The sequence below is a fragment of the Dipodomys ordii genome, unplaced genomic scaffold (genome assembly GCF_000151885.1).
Source record: "Dipodomys ordii isolate 6190 unplaced genomic scaffold, Dord_2.0 Scaffold23, whole genome shotgun sequence".
Taxonomy (NCBI): Eukaryota; Metazoa; Chordata; class Mammalia; order Rodentia; family Heteromyidae; genus Dipodomys; species Dipodomys ordii.
This window is the reverse complement of record NW_012267239.1, coordinates 11,263,208-11,281,734: the sequence shown is the minus strand read 5'-3', so window position 1 is coordinate 11,281,734 and position 18,527 is coordinate 11,263,208. Positions and strand designations below refer to the sequence as shown.

At 61.7% G+C, this 18,527-nt stretch overlaps 1 protein-coding gene across 1 annotated transcript in view; it reads right to left on the bottom strand.

Moving 5' to 3' along the window:
* Rbm19 (RNA binding motif protein 19) overlaps positions 1-18,527 on the bottom strand; it is a 45,884-nt gene that overhangs the window by 21,217 nt on the left and 6,140 nt on the right. Inside the window, exons 9-21 of the mRNA XM_013014300.1 lie at positions 18,437-18,508; positions 17,790-17,993; positions 16,921-17,051; positions 16,653-16,771; positions 15,944-16,040; positions 15,149-15,259; positions 14,572-14,772; positions 13,327-13,456; positions 9,587-9,723; positions 9,196-9,256; positions 7,875-7,954; positions 6,694-6,749; positions 5,762-5,878 (exon numbers count right to left, since the gene is read on the bottom strand). Coding sequence (XP_012869754.1) covers positions 5,762-5,878; positions 6,694-6,749; positions 7,875-7,954; positions 9,196-9,256; positions 9,587-9,723; positions 13,327-13,456; positions 14,572-14,772; positions 15,149-15,259; positions 15,944-16,040; positions 16,653-16,771; positions 16,921-17,051; positions 17,790-17,993; positions 18,437-18,508 — 1,516 coding nt within the window. The remainder of the gene's footprint in view (positions 1-5,761; positions 5,879-6,693; positions 6,750-7,874; positions 7,955-9,195; positions 9,257-9,586; positions 9,724-13,326; positions 13,457-14,571; positions 14,773-15,148; positions 15,260-15,943; positions 16,041-16,652; positions 16,772-16,920; positions 17,052-17,789; positions 17,994-18,436; positions 18,509-18,527) is intronic.

Below are 18,527 nucleotides of genomic sequence, written 5' to 3'. Positions count from 1 at the left end.
TGTTCTGAGAACTTGGACGGTTTCTCCCTCGGGGAGGTCAATGATGGAATGAACGGCACCGGGATGGAGGGGACTTGGAGCTGGAGATCAAGGGAATGGCCCATCTTGTGCGTGTGTGTCTACACTAGGGCTTGAACTCAGGGCCGGGGCACTGTCCTTGGTTTGCTCAAGGCTGGTGCTCTAGCAATTGAGCCAGAACGCCACTTCTGACTTTTTGCTGGTTAACTGGAGATGAGAGTCTCACAGACCTTCTTGCCTAGGCTGGCCTCAAATTCTGATCCTCAGATCTCGGCCTCCTCAGTAGTCAGGGGTACAGGCGTGAGCCCCGGGTGTCCTGGCAGAACAGCCGCTCTTAGCAGTCCCCCTCGCTTGCCAGGGCCAGAGGTCAGTGGGGGACACAGAGGGGTGTGGTGCCTACCCACTAGGGGATGCGGTCCGCACAGCTCCCATGGTGCCCAGTCGCAGGCTGAGAGGCCTTTAGCATGGAAGGCAGCACAGATGCCTGCTCTCTTTTCGTACATGGACGGGTGGAGGCCGCAGCTCAGCTCGGCCGAGAGGGGAGGCAGAGGTTGAGGCTGGGATGGAAAAAAGGCCGCTCGGGGCACTCAGCCTGGCGGGACTGTCCCGGGGACGGGGGCAGGGCTGGGGTCCTCCAGCCCCGTCGGCCTGCGTCAGGCCAGGGAGCCACTCACCGCCCGCGCGCGGCCACGTGCGTCCCGGACAAACGTGTCACCTGCGTCCACGTTTGAGCAGTGACTCGGGCACAGAGGCGGCGGCCGTAACTCACTCGGCCAGCCGAGCTGCTGTGGGAGCCCACGGCGCCGCACTCCAAGACAAGAGGCTCTCAGCACCCCGTGAGCCGGGGAGACGGCTGTTTGGGGGTTACCTCCATCAAGCCTCGCTACCCAATCAGGGAAAGGATGAGACTAAAACCTGGGCTCGAGACGTGGGCCTGCCACTTCACTGGCTAGGGGAGCTCGGGCCCGCTTGACCTCTCTGGCCTCGTCCCTCATCTGCAAGGCGGTGAGGTGAATACCGGTACGAGCTGCGCGGTCTCGGGACCGACAGTGGGAGGCGCTGCACGCCACACTCACCCTGCTGCTAAGGTTTTGCTCCGCTCCCCAAATGATCTGAAGGACATTGGTTTTAGGATCAAGAGAATTCTCCAAGGGCAAAACTTGCTCATAGAGAAGGAAGGATTCTGAAGAGGGTGATGGAGAGGCTTGAAATGACAGAGTTCTGGACACCCTCCCCTCCTTCTTCTCCTCCCCACCAAGAGCAGCACTATCCCGGCTTTGCCTGGCACAATGAATCCCATTCTACATGGGGCCGGGCTCAGGAGCTGAGGAGCGAGGTGGGGCAGAGCGGCCGGGAAGGGTAACAAAGATAAAAAGAATGGGGTCTCGGGTCTGGACTGGTCCTGGAGAAGTCGGAGCACTGGACACCGAGTCTGGGCTCAGTAGTATGAATGAGCGCCGTAGCTGGGGCTTTTCACGGAACTTGTACCTACCCCCCCCCTTCTCACTAGCACAGCCACAGGCCCCGTCTTGCTGGAGACGCTCACCAACATTTTTGCCGAGCCCGTCAGTCACTTCGTAACTGAGTTGCAGACAAACTCAGATGGCAGCGGGGACCTGGGCCAAAGCGGCCCCGGCAGGGGAGAGAAGGCGGCTGCGGGAGCCAGCAGCGATCCACGGGAGGGGAGCCAGCTTCCTGGCAGGCAGGGAGGCAGGTGGACAGGCGAGAAGCACATTTGTAGGTGAGCAGTCAAAGATGCCACGCCTGCATCTGTACCAGACATTACTAATCAATTACTATGCCACTCCCTGAGGAGCCCAAATAGACTCACAATCCTCCTGGAGAGGACTTAGGCAGCCATGACCCCCGGGCTGGCCTGGGAAGGCAGAAGCCGCCTGCCATGCTGGTCTGGTCTGGTCCTGTCAGGGGCTCACTCCCTCAGCAGTTCACCACTAGGATGGGGTGCAGAACACAGTCTCTCGGGCTGGCACACTGCTGGTTCACGGGAAATCACCTGGCCTCCTTTCCAAGCTGACGATGGAGAGAAACGAGGCCACAGGTATCCCAGTGTCTCGAGCAAATGTGCTGGGTCTAGCCGGGCGGCGATGGCCCACACTAGCCATGAATGTCCCCAGTGGACACACTGGTGACCAGCAGGGTCGCGGAATCTAAGATTGTTTCCACAAGGCGAGTGGCTCAGGTTCAGAAAGTATCAGCTCACGAGCAAGCGCGCTCGGTGAGCTCCCAGGGCTGGGCTCCAGGGAGCCTTCCAGGGGGAGGGAGAGACAGGCAGACAGACAGACGGACAGAGAGGCAGGCAGACAGAGACAGGCATGCTGGCAGACAAGCAGGCAGGCAGACCCTGCTTCTCAGTTCTCTGAAAAGGGTCTAGAAACACCTCCAGCAGTGTTTCTTCACCCTGAAGTCAATTTAACATTAATATGAATATTCTGAATGTTAATTCTAGATTCTTCCTATCTTTTCCGAGTCACTGTAGTACCAGGAAGTCTGTGCATGAACCTCCTAGATAAAAATAGATCCCAAGAAATAAAATAGGCTTACTAGGCCAGCCCTGTCACCTCCCTGGGTTTAATTGGCCTAGATTTATGGAACCCAGTGTACAAACTGTTCAGAGGGGTAGGAAAGTTGGGGGATTTCTTTCTCCCCGGGCTCTGCTCATTTTCCTCCTGGACAAAGGGCACTTTTGTGGCTGTCTCCAAAACCTAGAAAATTCTCCTTTCTTTGACCCCAGGAGCCTGGCCTGTCAAGACATCACAAATGCCTTCTTCAGCAGCCCTCATGGATTCCACTTACTTACCCCCGGGGATGGGCGACTCATTACTTTCCATCTTTTGTAGCATGGGGTATTTGGTTCCAAACACTTTCAGCTTTTGTGATTATATATTCTTCCCCCGGTGTTAAGTTCTGGCAAAACTTCAGCACTTTACCATAACCAGGAGATCCACTTTGATACCACCTTTCAGGGAATTTAGACTTCCCATGTGTTGCACACTGTCCACAGGTGCCTGTTTAGTTCTAGCGAGGGTTGGGGTGGGCACCCTGGGGACCAGCAGGACCTGCCCTCTCACAGAAACCGTCACCGGCCTCCGCGATCCCTGGCCACCAGTGTCTGTCACCTCCTGTCTTGTCATTTCGGGAGCGCTAGAGGAATCACACAGCTGTGACCTCCGGGAGCTAGGCCCGCTCTCTCGGCTTCATTGTCTGGAGTTAACAGGTTGCTGTGTAATTCTGTGACTCTGCTCCTGTTCGCTACCTAGTGGTATTCCGCTGTACGGACACAGCAAAGGCGGTGCAGCCGCGTTCCCACCGAAAGACACCCCGCTGGGCTCCAACATGGCGGGATCAGAACCTAAGCTACGTGTGGGAACATCTGTGCGTAGGTCCTTCCTGCTCCTGCTCACACAAGCTTGCTGGTCACGCCTTCTACGATTCACTCAATCACACAAGCTTGCTGGTCACCCCTTCTACGATTCACTCCATCAGACAATACCACACGAGCGGGTGCAGCCTTCCCAGACAATTTTAGGACATTCGGCCACCTCAAACAGAAGCCTAGCCTACACCGCACCCTTCAACTCTCCCCTGGCCTCATGCCCCCCAGCTCTATGCAGCCTCCCTGCCTCCCGGACTTGCCTGCCCACCATTTCATGCCAACGGCGGTACACAGCTAAAGCCTTGGCGCCAGGTGTCACACCGGGTAAGGTGTCACCAGGTAAAAGGGACAGTCTCAAGGTTCATTCACACCGTGGCTCATGTGCCGCACTCCTTTTGATAGCTGAATAGTATTCCCCTCCGTGGATGTGCCACATTCGCCCCCGGCGGTGGAGACGGGCTGGCATCCCAGCAGATCGCCCGGCACAGCGCCCGGCGAAACGGGCTCACGCACGGTGCACAGTGCTCACACAGACACGGACCAGGAACCCTGGGTCTGAGGACCCGGGCTGACAGGGTGTGGGGCGGCAGGCCCCGCAAAGACTCCAAGCTGGAGCTCGGGGTCATCCACGGCGGGCCCCACATGGGTTCAGGGGCGCACGGTGTGCCCCTCCTACCTCTACTCCCCTCGGCCCCCTACCCTGTGTGTGACTCAGGAGGATCCTGCCCAGAAAGGCACCAGGCTTGGCGGAGAGCCCAGCACAGCGGCACGGGTCTGAAAACAGACTGGGATTTTCACTCCACCTGGCAGGATGTGCCCCCCACACCTGGACCCCTCCTCCTCCGGGGGCCAGAGACCTATGCTGGCCACCGGCTTTGTCTGCCAGCCTGCCCGGGGCTCCCTCGGAAGGCTCACAGCGACCCCTGCTGTCCACCACTGGGAGCGGCCCCGGGAACAAAAGCAAGGGAGGGCTGCCAGGAGGGTTCACAAACTCCCAGAACAATGGCAGGGAGAAGGGGCACTGCACAGAATCCGGTTCCCTGCCTTGTGAAAAGGCAGAGAAAGCTCGAGATCAGATGGCGCGCTCCCTTTGGCTTTTGCTCCTCAGGATCGGCGTCGAGGAGCACCGTCATTTGCCAGGACATCCCTTCCTGGGCGTCAGCGTCTGCCACCTCCTACATCGGACTCCTTTTAGGCAGAGGAAGCAGGTCTGAACAAGCTGACCCCCTTACCCACGCTGACAAGGGCCGGCGTGGGGTCCTGCCAACCTCGGCCGTGAACACCGCACGCTTGTGCCCGGCAGATGACAGACCAGGAGGGTAGAGAGCAAGGACAGAGCACTGAGTCCCTGCCCTGAACCTCAGGCAAGAGGCAAGGGGCAAAGCTCCCACGGAGAGAATTCTTCCTCCTCTCCGTCTTGCTGCTGTGGCCCAGGGGAAGATGGGTTTGGAGGCTCCCCCAGGGGCTCCGCTTTCCTCCCGCCCTGCTAGCACGCGAGGGGGGGATGGACGAGTGATCGCACCCCGGACGGAGAAGGCCAACTGCCCCTGCTGTGGAGTCGCCCGGCCGGGCTAACTCATGTGCTTCCACTCTGGGGATGGGGGGGGGGTGTCTGGACGCCCCTCGACGTGTACGCGGGGAGTCCCCACTCGACGTGTACGCGGGGAGTCCCCACACCCGCCAGCCTTTGCCCCATTCCCTCAGGACCGGAGCCGTGGGGGGCCCCTAAGCAGCCTGAGAAATCAGAACCCACCCGGCGTGGGCACGGGGGGCCGGGGCGGGCCGGGCTCTGTCCTATGCTCTTTGTTTTCCAAGAGCAAACCAGCTGTAGAGGAATTAACTCCTTGAAAGAATCGAGGTGCTACGTGAGCAGAGGGGACTTATTACATCAGACGCCTGCCTGTCTGCCTGGCTGGCACCGTGGCAGGGCGGGCTGGGCCACCTGGCCTGCTCTCCCGGCATCCAGAGGCCCGTGTCCGCAGGGGATGCCCGCAGGGAAGTCGCCTCCTTCTCTAAGGGGCCAGGACCAGAGACCCCTGGGAGCTGTGACCAAGGCCCGGATACAGGGAGGGGGGACCCCCAAAAGCCCCGAGGCGATGCCCCTGGCTTCCAGCCAAGGGGGACGTGGGGTGAGGCCCCTGCGCCGGGCCTGCCGCAGTGGGCGGGGTCCGGCCCGCTGCGGAGGAGGGCTGGCTGGGCCACGGCCCTGCACAGGCTCTCACATTAGGGGACCGGTTGAAGGCGGAGGACGATCTGGCCTGCGGTGGAACCATCTAGAACTCAGGACGCTCCCGAACCCTACCAAGCGGCAGCGGCGGCGGCAGTGCCGAGGACCAGAGCGCGTCCTACCTGAAGAGCTCCCGGATCTCCCGCTGGCTGGCTTGAAAGGGGACGTTGCGCACCAGGATCTTAGACGTCGTCTGCTTCCTGGAGACTTGCTTCTTGCGTGCGGATGTCACCGCCGGCCTGCAGGAGGGGTGGTGGTCAGGTGACTGAAGCCCGCCCCCCCGCCCCCCCCACCCAGAACCAGCGCCCGCCCTCAGCAGGGGGATGCGTCACCCCCGCCCCACGTGACCCGGGGGCCACGTCAGCCCGGCACCAGGAGACATGGAACAAGCTGTGAGGGCCACTCACTACCCCTCAATCTGAGAGTTGGGGGACTGGAGGAGGACCTGACAGGAGGGAGGACTCCCCAACATTCACTGGCACCCAGCTGCTGGACAGCCACAATAAATGGCCAAAGAAATGGCTGAAGCCAGCTCTGGACGGTGGGAGGTGGTCATCAGAGTAGGTAGATGGTAATGGCCAGGAGATGAGCACTTGCTGGGAGACGCCCTTTGGGGGGTACTGCTGGAAGCCCCTGGGGGTGCTGGGTCACTGACATGGAGAAGCAGGTAGAGACAGGGAAGCCAACTAACAAAGCTCTCAAAATCTCTTCCCACTGTTCCAGGAAACAGCCATCGGACAACTGGTCTACCTCTGTCTCCTAACATCTACCGAGTTTCAAACTGACCAATGTCCCTGGCCTTTGCTGTCCCACTCTGGGAAAGGGGGAGAGGGGGGGTACCAACGCTGGTGGGCGTGATGCCTCACAGTGCTCATCTGAGGCACGTGTGCAACTCTCCCTTGCTTCATTCCTACCATCCAGCCCTGACCGCGTGCGTGTTTCTCCCCGGCCGCCCGGCCGCACATCGGAGCAGCACAGGTAACATGGCCCCAAAGGCCAGGCCCAGGCTGAGCAGGCAGGGAGCGGCATGGCGGCAGGGAGTCAGGACACTCACTTGGTGGCTCGCTCCGAGACCCGCAGCTCCAGCTTGTGGCCGTCCACAACGTGACCCTGTAAGAGGAGACACTGGGCTCACCGCTTTGCCTGTCACCCAGGGAACCCCCGCCCAGGGCAGGGGACACAGACGGCTTTCGGAGACCTGATCTTTCCTTATTTTCCCGACTGTTACACCACCAGGGACCTAGAATCTTCTATCCTTCAAGGCTTGCAATGTGGGTTAGTCGGAGTGCTACTCTTGAAGGAAAATTCTAAACCGGGGCCCGGGGGCAGGACTCTAACGCCAGTCTCTGGAGACAAAGCTGGGGTGATAGCAAAATCCACCCTGAAAACCGCAGCACCTCACAGCCGCCGCAGCACACGCAGCCTCCGTGGACAGCGCTCGGCGGGCGGTGCCACCGGCCCCAACGCGCACGCGTGCACGTGCGTGCCAGGATGTGGGGTGCGAGGAGCCCTTTCAACCCTCGGGGAGGTGTGAACCCCAGCTCTCTTCCTCCTGCCTCTGGGGCTGAGGGTACTTCTCCCTGCCCTGAGCATGGCGGCCACACCTGGCCCAGATGGCCACCGGGTTCCATGCGGCAGATCAGAGACCAGCCGGCTCACTGCTCCTCGGACCCTTCCTCAGGGATCTTCAAACCCTGTAACAGCCTTTGGCTCCAGTCCAGTCTTTCAAAAGCCTGGGACATGTTGCCCCCGACACCCGTCACCTCACCTTTTACCCCAATATCGGGCCTCCGTTGGCTTCACACACGTGAAATTCAGTCCTACCTTCCCACGCCACAGGCCCTTTGCACATGCTGCTCCCACCTTCTTGACTGCTCCCCTCCTGGCTCTCTGCACAGCTGACTTCAGATTGAGGTGTGAGCTCAACCTCCACTCCTTAGAGATGTGTTCTGCATGTACCCACTGCCCCTACTGTGTGCTGTGGGCTTGCATATCTGCTCAGGCTTTTGCTGCCTATCTTTCCCCCACATAGAGAGAGAAAGCACCTTCTCCAGGCCTAGCCCAGCACAGGGCACAAACCATGCCCACAAAGGGCTGTGGACAGAACGAATGAACTAACACGTTCTGAGCTGCTCACTGGCTGCAGTTCGTTAGAGCAGGATGAGTGGGGGCAGATGGAGGGGTGTATGCACGCCCCTCCCCCCCGGCACCTGCCAGTCTCCCCAGAGATCTTACCTGGAGCTGCCGCAGGGCTTTTTGGGCCTGCTCGGGCTTCCGGTACTCCACGAAGCCAAACCCCATGGACAGCAGGGTTCCTGAAAGAAAGGGGGTCACCAGCGAGGTGGGCAGGGAGGAGGCCCAGGACTGTGTGCCAGGGCGCCCGGGCCCGGGCGCGCCCACGAGGTGATCATGGCCACCACCTGAGACGTGGCGGGCCAATCGTTGGCATAAGCCGGGCGTGACCATGGGCCCGTCACAGAGCACCGCCATTGGAGGGAGAGGGGTTTGACAAGATGGGCGTTGGGGCTCTGCCTGGCCAGCCCTGGTCCCGTCTGCTGTGTGGAACGCTTCCTCGCTGAGCTGGGCGCCCGGGACAGAGGCGGCCTCTGGGCTCGGGGACCCTGAGACCTGGCACCTGCTGGCTCTGGGCACCTCCTTTCAGCCCAACCCCCCTTCCGGGCCTTAGAGTGATCTCCTTTTCCGAATCCCCAAACCGATTCTTCCTGAAATGTGACCTTACTGGAAATGTTTTGGTTTTTGTTTTCTTTTGAAACGGGATCCACCCTGGGGACTTGCGAACCTCCTGCGTGAGGCTCCCGGGTGCTGGGACTACAGGTGTGTACCACCATGTCCGGCTGTGAGATTTGTCCTTCACATAGACCATCGAATCAAAACCAAGCCACCTGGGTGGGTACAAGTCCCAGTGTGGGACTTGTATGGGAGCTGCCCTTTAAGAAAGGGCCAGGGTAGGCAGGACTCGAACCCAGGACGCCACGAGGACCTGAAGCACAGGACATCCTGGTGCTCAGTGCCGGCAGCCTCTGCCACCTGACCGCTCTTCTCTGCCAAGCCCCCGGGCTGCCACGGGGGAGCATGTGCTGGGATTGTCACACCACAGCGTCCCGTGACCCTGGCAAAAGTGCTGCAGACCTCCACTTGTGTCCTCAAGCTGTGCTGGGGGGCCCTGGGGATGGGGTCCCCACGACAGGACCACTGGGCCGCGGCCACCCCACCGTCCCCCCTCCCCTGCAACCAGCAGGGGTCAGGACAGCACCAGGCTGGTGACAGGGCGTCCCCACCCACCCTGCTCCAGCCGAGAGGCCCAGGGTTCATGACTCGGGAGAATGTTCTAGAAGTTCTACATCTAAACACTGCGTGGGGAGGAGATGGAGGCTGCTGGGGGGGAGAAGGGTCATCCACCCTGCCTGCCCACTAAACACTAAATGCGGCCGGTCTTTGGGGGAACGGCAGGGCCATGCCACACACCAAGCGAGGGCACGGGGTCCCCGATCACCCTACCCCGCCCCCATGGCCTTGGGGCTCATCCAGGCATTACCGGCTTTGTTCTTCTTCCTGGAGACCACGCAGCTCCTCAGTGCGCCCACTCTGGAAAACACCTGCAAGACAGTGTCACCAGACCTCACCCCAGCTCCTGGGGATCCCCCCATGCTTGGGGGCACAGAGCGAGGCCGTGTGGGAGGTGAGGCGTGGATGGGGTAGCGCTGCGTGGGGAGCGCCGGGATCGGGCCCACGGGCCCGCGGCGATACACAGCGGGTTTACACGTGGGCAGTGGGGGAGCAGCGGCAGGCCCCACACCTTCAGAACTGGGTTGTGGGGCCCATTGGGGGGCACCCCCACTTAAAAAGGGCCGGGTGAGCCAGAGCTGCACGCGTGGCGGGGGCCACGCAGGACACTCCTCCCTGCCCTCCCTGCAAACACCACTCACCTCCTTCAGCGTCTCCTCCGTGGTGCTGAAGTTGAGGTTCTTAATGAACAGCGTGCACCCCGGGGAGCTCTCTTCATCGTCATCGTCGTCGTCGTCATCTCCGTCGGCGCCGTCGCCGTCGCCCGGCCTGCCGGCGGCTGCCCTCAGCACAAACACACCACATGTTTTCAGCCAGGGGGGCCCAGCCCGAAAACCAGAGCCCACCAGCTCCCTGCGGCCCGGGCAGCGTGGTTTGCCCCAGGAAGACGGACAGGCCGCAGCCGGGACCCCCGCCGCCTCCGGGGACAGAGCAAACGCCGGCTGCGGCCCCCACGCTGCCAGCTCTGTGCAAGAACGCGCCCCGGGCAGCCGGACGCTCAGCGTCAGAGCCCTCGCGAGACCGTGCTCTGAGTGGGGGCCGTGGCTGCGAGGCTGCGTGCGTCACATGTGAATCCTACCTGGAAAAGCGGAGTTCGGCAAACTTGCCAACTCCAATGTAACTTTCTCTTTTCTTTTTCTGCCAGTCCTGAGGCTTGAACTCAGGGCCTGGGCGCTGCCCCTGAGCTGCTTCTGCTCAAGGCGAGCGCTCTACCACTTGAGCCACGCACAGCGCCACTTCCAGCGTTCTGTGAATGTGGTACTGAGGAATCAAACCCAGGGCTGGCAGGTTCACCACAGACCTAAAGAAACTTCCAGAGCGCTGCACCTCTCAAGTTTCGCCGTTTGTTTTAGGGGTACCCCCTAGGTCTCCCCTCTTAGGGAGGCCCACCCAGCATGGCCAGGAGTTCAGTTGTTTCTAGAAAAGCGGAGAGTCCAGCTTCTTACGGGGAAACCTCGTCCTCAGATCCTGGCAGCCTGACTGCGTCACGAAGGAGCTGGTCCCGCCTGAGCTTACACCACTTGGACCACTGAGAGAGGTCCCAGCTGGCCAGCCCAGCCGTCTCCGTGCCGAGCAGCTGAGGGTCCTCCTCCCGCTCATCCTGACCCTCCTTCCTTCTTCCCTGTCCTGCTCTATTGCAACTGCACCGGCCTCTTCTTTGATCGCCAAGCCTGCCAAACCAACACCTGCCACAGGGCCTTTGCACTGCAGTTCCAGCCTGTTCTGCTCATCTCTGGTCCACCCAGGCCTGGCTCCTCCTGCTCAGATCTCTATTTGTGCACAATAAATGGCTGTACGTGGTGTGCGCCTGCAACGCAGTGAGGCTCAGAAACACCCAAGTGGTGCCCACGCGGAGCTGCGGCGCGGTGGGTAAGAGCTCAGACCTTGAGGCTGGTGGCTTCGGACCCTACTTGGCTCTCTCCGCGTGTGACCCCATACAGATCCCGGGCCTCTGCTTCCCTCCTGTCACCTCTATGAAGGGATGACAGGTGTCCGGCTTGCGGGCGGCAGCGCACCCAGGCCTGTTGTGCGCTCAGCAGCAATGCCCGCGCATCTTTCTCGGTCACCCCGCGGCATGCACAGTCCCACAGGGCCCTCAGGAGGGGAGGGGCGCTGAGCCCCGCACCCCTCTCCCTGCAGCCCGCTCCAGGCTCTGCAGGTCGGGGAGCCCAAGGTCTTCCTCACGAGTAGACAAAGGAGGAGGAGAGGGAAACACGGCTTGGTGATGCGCCTACAGATGTTTGCCCACAAAACCACTAGGAAGGGGGCGGGCGGGCGGCTGGGCGAGCAAGCGGGGCTGCGCGGGGGGAGGGGGCGGGGAGCAAGGTGGGCTGGGGAGGGCTGGAGGGGGACAGGGTCTGTGCTCGTCTGTCTTGAGCACAATCAAATCCAGTCACGCCTCGCCACCCGGGGCTCCGGGATAATCGGGTGCAGAATTACCGCGCCCTCCCCTTGCAGGCTGCGGCTTGGGGGCCCGCGGCGCGGCGTTATCAGCGGCGCGCAGCTTTCCCGGACCTCCCCCCCACTCGCGGCCCTTTATCTGGAGGTGAGGGTCTTGGTTGTGGGGAGATAAAACACGCTGTCCCCTCCCGGGGGACCGGCACGGAGAACAGGAGAGCATCGCAGACAGGCCGGGGGGGGGGGGGCAGGCCGACACGCCGCAGCACACCGCACGGCCCTCTCCCTCCCCGCCACCCTCTCCCCCCCTGCAGGGCTGAGAAATCCAGGGCTCCACTCACCCAGCCACGGGGAGCCAGAGACCTGGGGACACTTCAAACAATGTGCACCAGGGCCGGGTGGGGAGCAGGGGATGGAAGGGAAGATAGAGGAGAATAGAAGGGAGCCTTGGGACCAGCACTGGGAAATCACAGCCAAGGCGACACATGGGGGGGAGGGGGAGCCGGGGCGGGGGACCCGCTGGGCAAGGCACAGATGGCACACTTCCCTGGTCTAGAGCCAGGCAGGCAGCGAGCCCCTCCTCCAGGCTCCCAGGCCTCTATTGTGGGAAAGCCGCCTCTGTAGAGGGAACCCCACAGCAGCCGGGGGTGGCCCCCAGACCTCCTCGGGCCCCCCACCAGCCCAGAAGCTCCCGAGGGACAGGAAGATGGTGCCCATCCTGGTCAGCCCCTCGCGGCGGCTGGTGCGCAGCTCTCCGTGGGTGCGAGCCGTGTATGCTTCCACGGACACGGGTGGACGTGGGCTGTGTGGGAGGGGCAGGGCCCTGCCCACGCCTCTGCCCTCCAGCAGGCTCCGGGACCCGCAGTGGAGCAGGACAACAGAGGTTCAGACCTGCTCTTGGCTTAGGTGAGAACCGCCTGTCCTCTCTCACCATTTTGCCCCTCTGCCTTCTAGTTTTCTTTTGAAATATGCAAGAATGATGGAGTTAGCAGATGGAGGACTTGGCTTCTTTTTTTTAGTCCAGTGGTGGGGCCTGAACTCTGGGCTGGGCGCTGTCCTCAGCTCTTCAGCTCAAGGCTAGCACTCTACCACTGGAGCCACAGTGCCACTTCCGGCTTTTTTCTTTTTGCTTATGTGGTGCTGAGGAATCGAACCCAGGGCCTTGTGCATGCAAGGCAAGCGCTCTACCACTGAGCCACCTTCCCAGCCGACTTGGCTTCTTTAAAAGATGTATTCTTATCTAATAAACCAATTGGGAACTCTATTCCATGTGAGCATCCTGCTACTGGTGGATTTTAAAAGAAAAAACCACCAAACTTTTGAAACAAGCCGGTTAGATAGCCAGTCTTACCAGCCTTCAACGCACCTGCCACAGCCTATCAAATGCTGGGATTACAGGTATGTACCACCAGGCCCATCCTTACGGGTAAAACCCTAATGTTTGAGTAAACAGACCTCTACTATACTCCAAACACGGCTACCGGTCTTGGAGTCTAACATGTGGTTAGAATCAGTGGTTCTCGTGGGGGGCCGCCCGCTAGGGGGCATCTGGGAACGGAGCACCCCAGCTGCTCTGCGGGCTGTGACAGGCTTTTGCCGCTTGCACCACGATCCTGCTGAGCAGGAACAATCTGACAACAGTGCCTCACAGCCTAGCTACTGGGGGATGGGGGGAGGGAGGGGGAAAGACCCACTGCCAGGACCCAGGGGCCACCACGCTGCCTGACCGACCGTGCAGCCACTGGACCCCAGGACAGGAGCGCCCTGGGCGGTCTCCACCTGCCCCTCCGCCACCTGTGCAACCATAAGGTGTCCCATTTGCTGCTCTGAGTCCCACTAATGGATTCTAGAGTTCCTCTCTCCAGCCGTTAACTGACAACCCAAACGGCCTCAGGGTGCGCCCACCAGGAGACGCTCAGATCTCTGCAGGGTGAAGGGAGAAGCCATCGGCTCCACGAGGACTTCCTGCCTCCCGGGCTCTTACCTGTTCCTGGCCCCGCCTGCACCTCTTCATCAGCGTCGCCCGGCCCGGCCTGGGGCTCGCTCGTCCGCTGGGCTGTGCTGGAGAAGACGCCCATCGGAGCCCACTCGAGATACAGGGGGACGTGGTGGAACTGTGGAGACAGGGTGCCAGCTGTGGGAGGCATCCCGGGGCTGGGAGCCCGCCAAGGTCCTGGGGGGGCCGAGCGTCTGGCCGGGACAGGAAGAATGAATGGGGCAGGAGAGCACGGTGCACTTGGGCAGACACACACAGGGTGTGTGTGGGGGGGCTACATCTCCCAGCCCCACAGAAAGCATCGCTGGCTACTCGGAACCTTCCGGATCTCACTCCATGCTCTAGCCTGCCCGACTGAGTACCGGGAGTCCACATGCTGGGAGGTGGGGTGGGGGAAGGTGTGCGCATGCTCCAAGCCAGCCCTGGGGGTGAAAGGGTGCACACCTGCGCCTGTGTACTCTGGAGTGCGTGTGCTCAGCAGGGACAACTAGAGGGCTGGGATGGCACCTTCCAGCCATATGGCTTGAGGCTCCCGGGCCTTCATTCACACTTATGCAAAGTGGGGAGTGCAAAGCGGGGAGCCAGCGAGAGAGCCGCTGTCATTAATGGAGGTGGTATAAAACAACGGGATGATCTGGGCGCCAGTGGCTCACGCCCGTCATCCTAGCTACTCGGGAGGCTGAGATCTGAGGATCCTGGTTCAAAGCCAGCGTGGGCAGGAAAGTCCATGACACTTTTAGGTCTAAACAAACACCCAGAAAGCCGGAAGTGGCGCTGTGGCTCAAGTGGTAGAGCGCTTGGCTTGAGCTGAAGAGCTGAGGGACAGCGCCCAGGCCCAGAGTTCAAGCCCTACCACTGACAAAAAAAAAAAGAACAAAAAAAGACATGGACATCTACATCCCAGGGGAGCCTGTGCCTGTTGGGGTCCAGGGTCATTCCTGGGTAGGTGCATACACAGGCTGGCACGGGGGCACCCGAGAGCCGAATGGGCCGAGTCCAGGCCGGAGGCTCGCTCTCCCCCACCCCTGGCAGCCTCCTCCCTGCATCACAGGGGGAGCTCCGTCAGTGACGTGTGTCCGTGCCTGACAGACACCTGGCGGGATGAATGGGGGTTCCCCAAAGATATGGCTGCGCCTTGACCCCCACAGCCCGCGACTGACAGAACTGCAAGTGTCCGTCTGTGAGCCGTCCTGCTCCCCCGGTCCAGGCCCCCTACCCCACGCCCGGCCTCACCTTGGAGTAGGCCAGGTGTCTGAAGGCCTTGCGGGCTTCCAGGGGCTCCAGGAACTCCACGATGGCGGTGACCCCGCCTTCCGGCAGCAGCACCCGGCCCAGGCTGCCGAAGCGGCCGAAGACCTCCTGCATCTCGGCCGCCGAGGTGCCTGCTGGGAGGTTCTTGGCCAAAATCACAGTCTTGCTTCGCTCTGCTGCAGCCTTCAGGGGCGAAGTGAACAACACCGGTGGGACCAGAGCAGCGGGGCCTCGGGCAAAACCCAGCCCCGGCCAGCAGTGGCCTCGGGCAGCAGAGCCAGAAGGCCCGGCCTCGGCCGCCATGGCAGCCTTGTGGAGGGTGAAGTGAAGGCCCAGGGCCCTTCTGAGCCAGGCAGATCCCCTCGCTGCCCGGCCTGTCCTGCCTGGGCCTAGCAGTGACCGAGAGCCTGGGTTCCTTCATGGACTGGTGCACTCTGTCTCTGTGGAAGCATGGGCCTCCCGCCAGCCTGGCAGGTCTCCCCCACCGAGGCCCCGTGGCCTCCCCCGGAAAGCCACGCCCAGCCCTTGAATCCCGGGCTGGAGCTGCGTGAGGACCTACCTGGCTGAAGGAGTCCAGGCTGACCCCGTTGTCGATGAGGAAGCGGCGGACCTCCTGGACCAGCTGGGTCTCCCCCAGGGCCACCCGCACGGCCACGCTGCCCTTGGCGTCCTGAGGGATGGAATGGAGGAGGGTGACGGCCCATGCCACCTACCCTCAGAGGGAAATGGGGCTGGCCCACGGCCTTCACCTGCCCTCACGGCCCTGCTGCCTGGGTCCGAGTACCCCAGGACCCCACAGCCCCTTCTCCGGCCTCCTCCTCCTCTAGCCCCTGGGGCAGATTGCTGTGACTCCGACACAAACTGGCTGACCTCGGGTGGCGCTCATGGACTTGCTGACCTCAGATTGGACTACTACTCCGGGCGCCACTATCTTCCTCAACTACAAGGGACAGGACGGTTAGAACCCCTGCTCTGGGCTCCGCTGAGCTCCTGGTGCACACGGGGTACTTGCGACCTGTCTCTCCTCTTACCTTGGGCCAGCCTGCAGTACCCTACATGGCCACCAGGGGCCACACTGAGCCGCTAAGTGGCCCAATCACACTGGACTTGGTGAGAAACAAAGACTGAAAAATGGCTTGGGGTGACTGGAATTAACTTTGTCTCCTTCCTTTGCAGTCACTCTACCTCTAGGGACAGTGCTGGCCTGGCATATTAAGGGACAGTGGACAAAATCAGGGCTGCCCTTGGCAGGTTGGAGGAAGCCAGTTGTGAGTTTTATCTAACACAGACTCAGGAGCCCGAGACTCTAGGTACGGGCTGGATCACAGAATGTGCCCATGTGGCCCTCACTCACGTGGTCAAACACTTGGCTCTTGGTGGCGTTGTACTTGTGAGCAATGGCATCGGCCACGGCGTTGGGCCCCATGAACAGCGTGTTCCAGTTGTGGGAGCTGAGGGGCAGAGGCAGAGCAGGGTCACACCCGGCTTAAGGGGGACTCCTTCAGACCTCCAAGAGCTAAGGCATGGCTCTGGGCAGCTGCCCAAGCTCCACCCCCCACCGACCCCCACCCTCGCCCAGCTAGCATGGCTGGAGCACGGCGCATGCGTGGGGTTGTGCACACAATGGCAGATGCCAGCGCCTGTGGTCACTGCCGGTCAGTGATGGCCACACTGCTCTCCCCGCTGAGCAGATGAGTAGAGAGGCTCTGGAAGGCCACACACAGAACCCATGGGGAAGAACAGTGAGAGCAGCAGGAAGCTTGGGTAAGGCTGATGAGTCACGCCTGTAATTCCAGCTGCTCGGGAGGCTGGGAGCCACGGCGGGGGGCTTCCCAACCAGCCTGGGCAGGAAGAGTCCAGACTCCATCTCCAAAATAACCAGCAAAGACTTGGACTGGGAGACTGGGGGACAAGGCTCAAGTGGAAAAGAGCTCCAGCCACAGGCAAGCAAGCAAGCAGAGAGGGAACATGAGGCCCTGGGTTCAAACCTCAGTGTCAGAGAGAGAGAGAGAAGGCAGGACTGAGGGGGCGGAAGCTGGGGTGGGTGACTGGGTAACGAGGACCTGGAGCTGTTGGCCTTGTCCTTGGCTTCCTTCTTCTTCTTGTAGGAGGAGCCGGAGGTGTCGGCGTCCTCACTGGCCTCCTTCTTGATGGTAGATGGCAGCACGTGCAGCATCCTGCCCTGGGGGGAGGAGGGAGGGGTCAGCTGTCACGGACATGCTACTCACTGTGGACACCGCTGACCCGAGGGTGGTCACTGGGTGGGGTCAGCTGATGGCGGATCCCTGTAAGCGGCCCTGCGGCCAGGGCTGGGAGAGCCCTGCTGCTCACCTGGAATACTCGCCCGTCCACCTCGGCGTAGGCCTTCACGGCGTGCTCGGGAAACATGAAGGTCACGAAGGCAAAGCCCTTGGGTTTCTTGGTCAGGCTGTCGATGGGGTAGTGGAGGTCGGACAGGGGACCTGGGCAGAGACGGGCATGGAGTCAGCTGGCTGGGAGCGGGGCTGGCTGCCGGAGCACTGGGTGAGCAAGGTGCTGGCACTGGAGGGGGCGGGCGTGGCTGTGGGGACTTCAGTCCCGGCACTCTCGGCCACTGGCTATCGCAGCCACCTGACAGTCAAAGTGTCACGGCGCGATTCCTTTGCGTCTGCTCTCGGTGTGCCCAGCTGCACCGCAGCCTCGCCCACCGCCTGCTGGGTGGCCTCACATCTGTCTTCCCGAATGGACAGCTGTGGTCTGTGGCCAACTCCTGCTGTGTGACCCAGGACCTCCCTGCCCGGGGAGACCCAAGACCACTGCTGGGGTGTCACCAGCACCAAGACCTCATGGCCACGGCGAGCCCAGCGGTGACCACGCCCTACAACACAGCCAGAATTGGCTCCCAGCACCACCTCTATTTGGGGCTGGCTTTTGCACAGGAAGCCGACTTCAGACACCCAAGCGGCAGGCATGCCCAGGCCTGTGGTCACTGCCTGCCAAACACTGGGGGGGTGGGAGGGTGAGGATCTGGCCAGCCAGGCAGCTTCAGGAAAGCGTCCGCCTCCAGCTCTGCCTTGGCGCGAAGAGCTCCACACACTCAGCAGAGCCGCCATCTAGTGGTCCTCAGGCCACAGCTGGGAATCCCCACTTTACACAGGGCTGCAGCCATCCACTGCAGACTGGACGGGGCTCCACCCAGGACCGAGGCCAGCCGCACGCACCGTAGGCGGAGAAGAGCTTCTCCAGGTCTTCCTCAGAGCTGGTGTAGGGCAGGTTGCGCACAAAGAGCCTCCCGGAGTCCGCCAGGTCTTCCTCCTCCTCGTCTTCCCTGAGCGTGCGGCCTTGCCAGGGCTTGGTGCTGTTTCTGGGGGTCCCCTTGGCAGTGGGGACATGCTTCTCCCTGAACACCTCAATATAGCGCCCACCTGTGCAGGGACAGGGGGTCAGGGCCTACTAACCAGTGGCTCTGGTCTCCTCTCTGCTACTGCTGGACGCTGTGGCCTGGGAGGGGGAGAGTGCCCTTGGCACTCACCCACCACCTTCCAGCCTGGAGGCTGCCCGGCCCAGGCCACTGAGACCCCACAGTCCTGAGGATGACCTTCTGGCACCACTTGCAAAGTCCTCTGTGCCAGTCCAGCCCAGGAGAATGACCAGGGCCACAGGTGTCAAGGCCCGGGCTTCACCCCGCATGGCCATCCATCCTCCAACCCCCCCCCCCCCGCCCCGGGTGTTCCACGGAGCCCTCTGCCTGACTAAGGGGACTGCTGGCCGCTGCACCCCCAGTGCCCACCCCAGGCCCTGGCCGAGCGAGGAAGCGCCACGCCCCGTGGATGGTGAACCGCTCACGGCCCTGCCCCACGAGTCTCACCCATGTACTCTCTGTTACATTTCAATGCACTCTTCACCTCCTCTTCACTGCTGAAGTCCACAAAGATGTACCCTGGGAGAGATGCCACCGT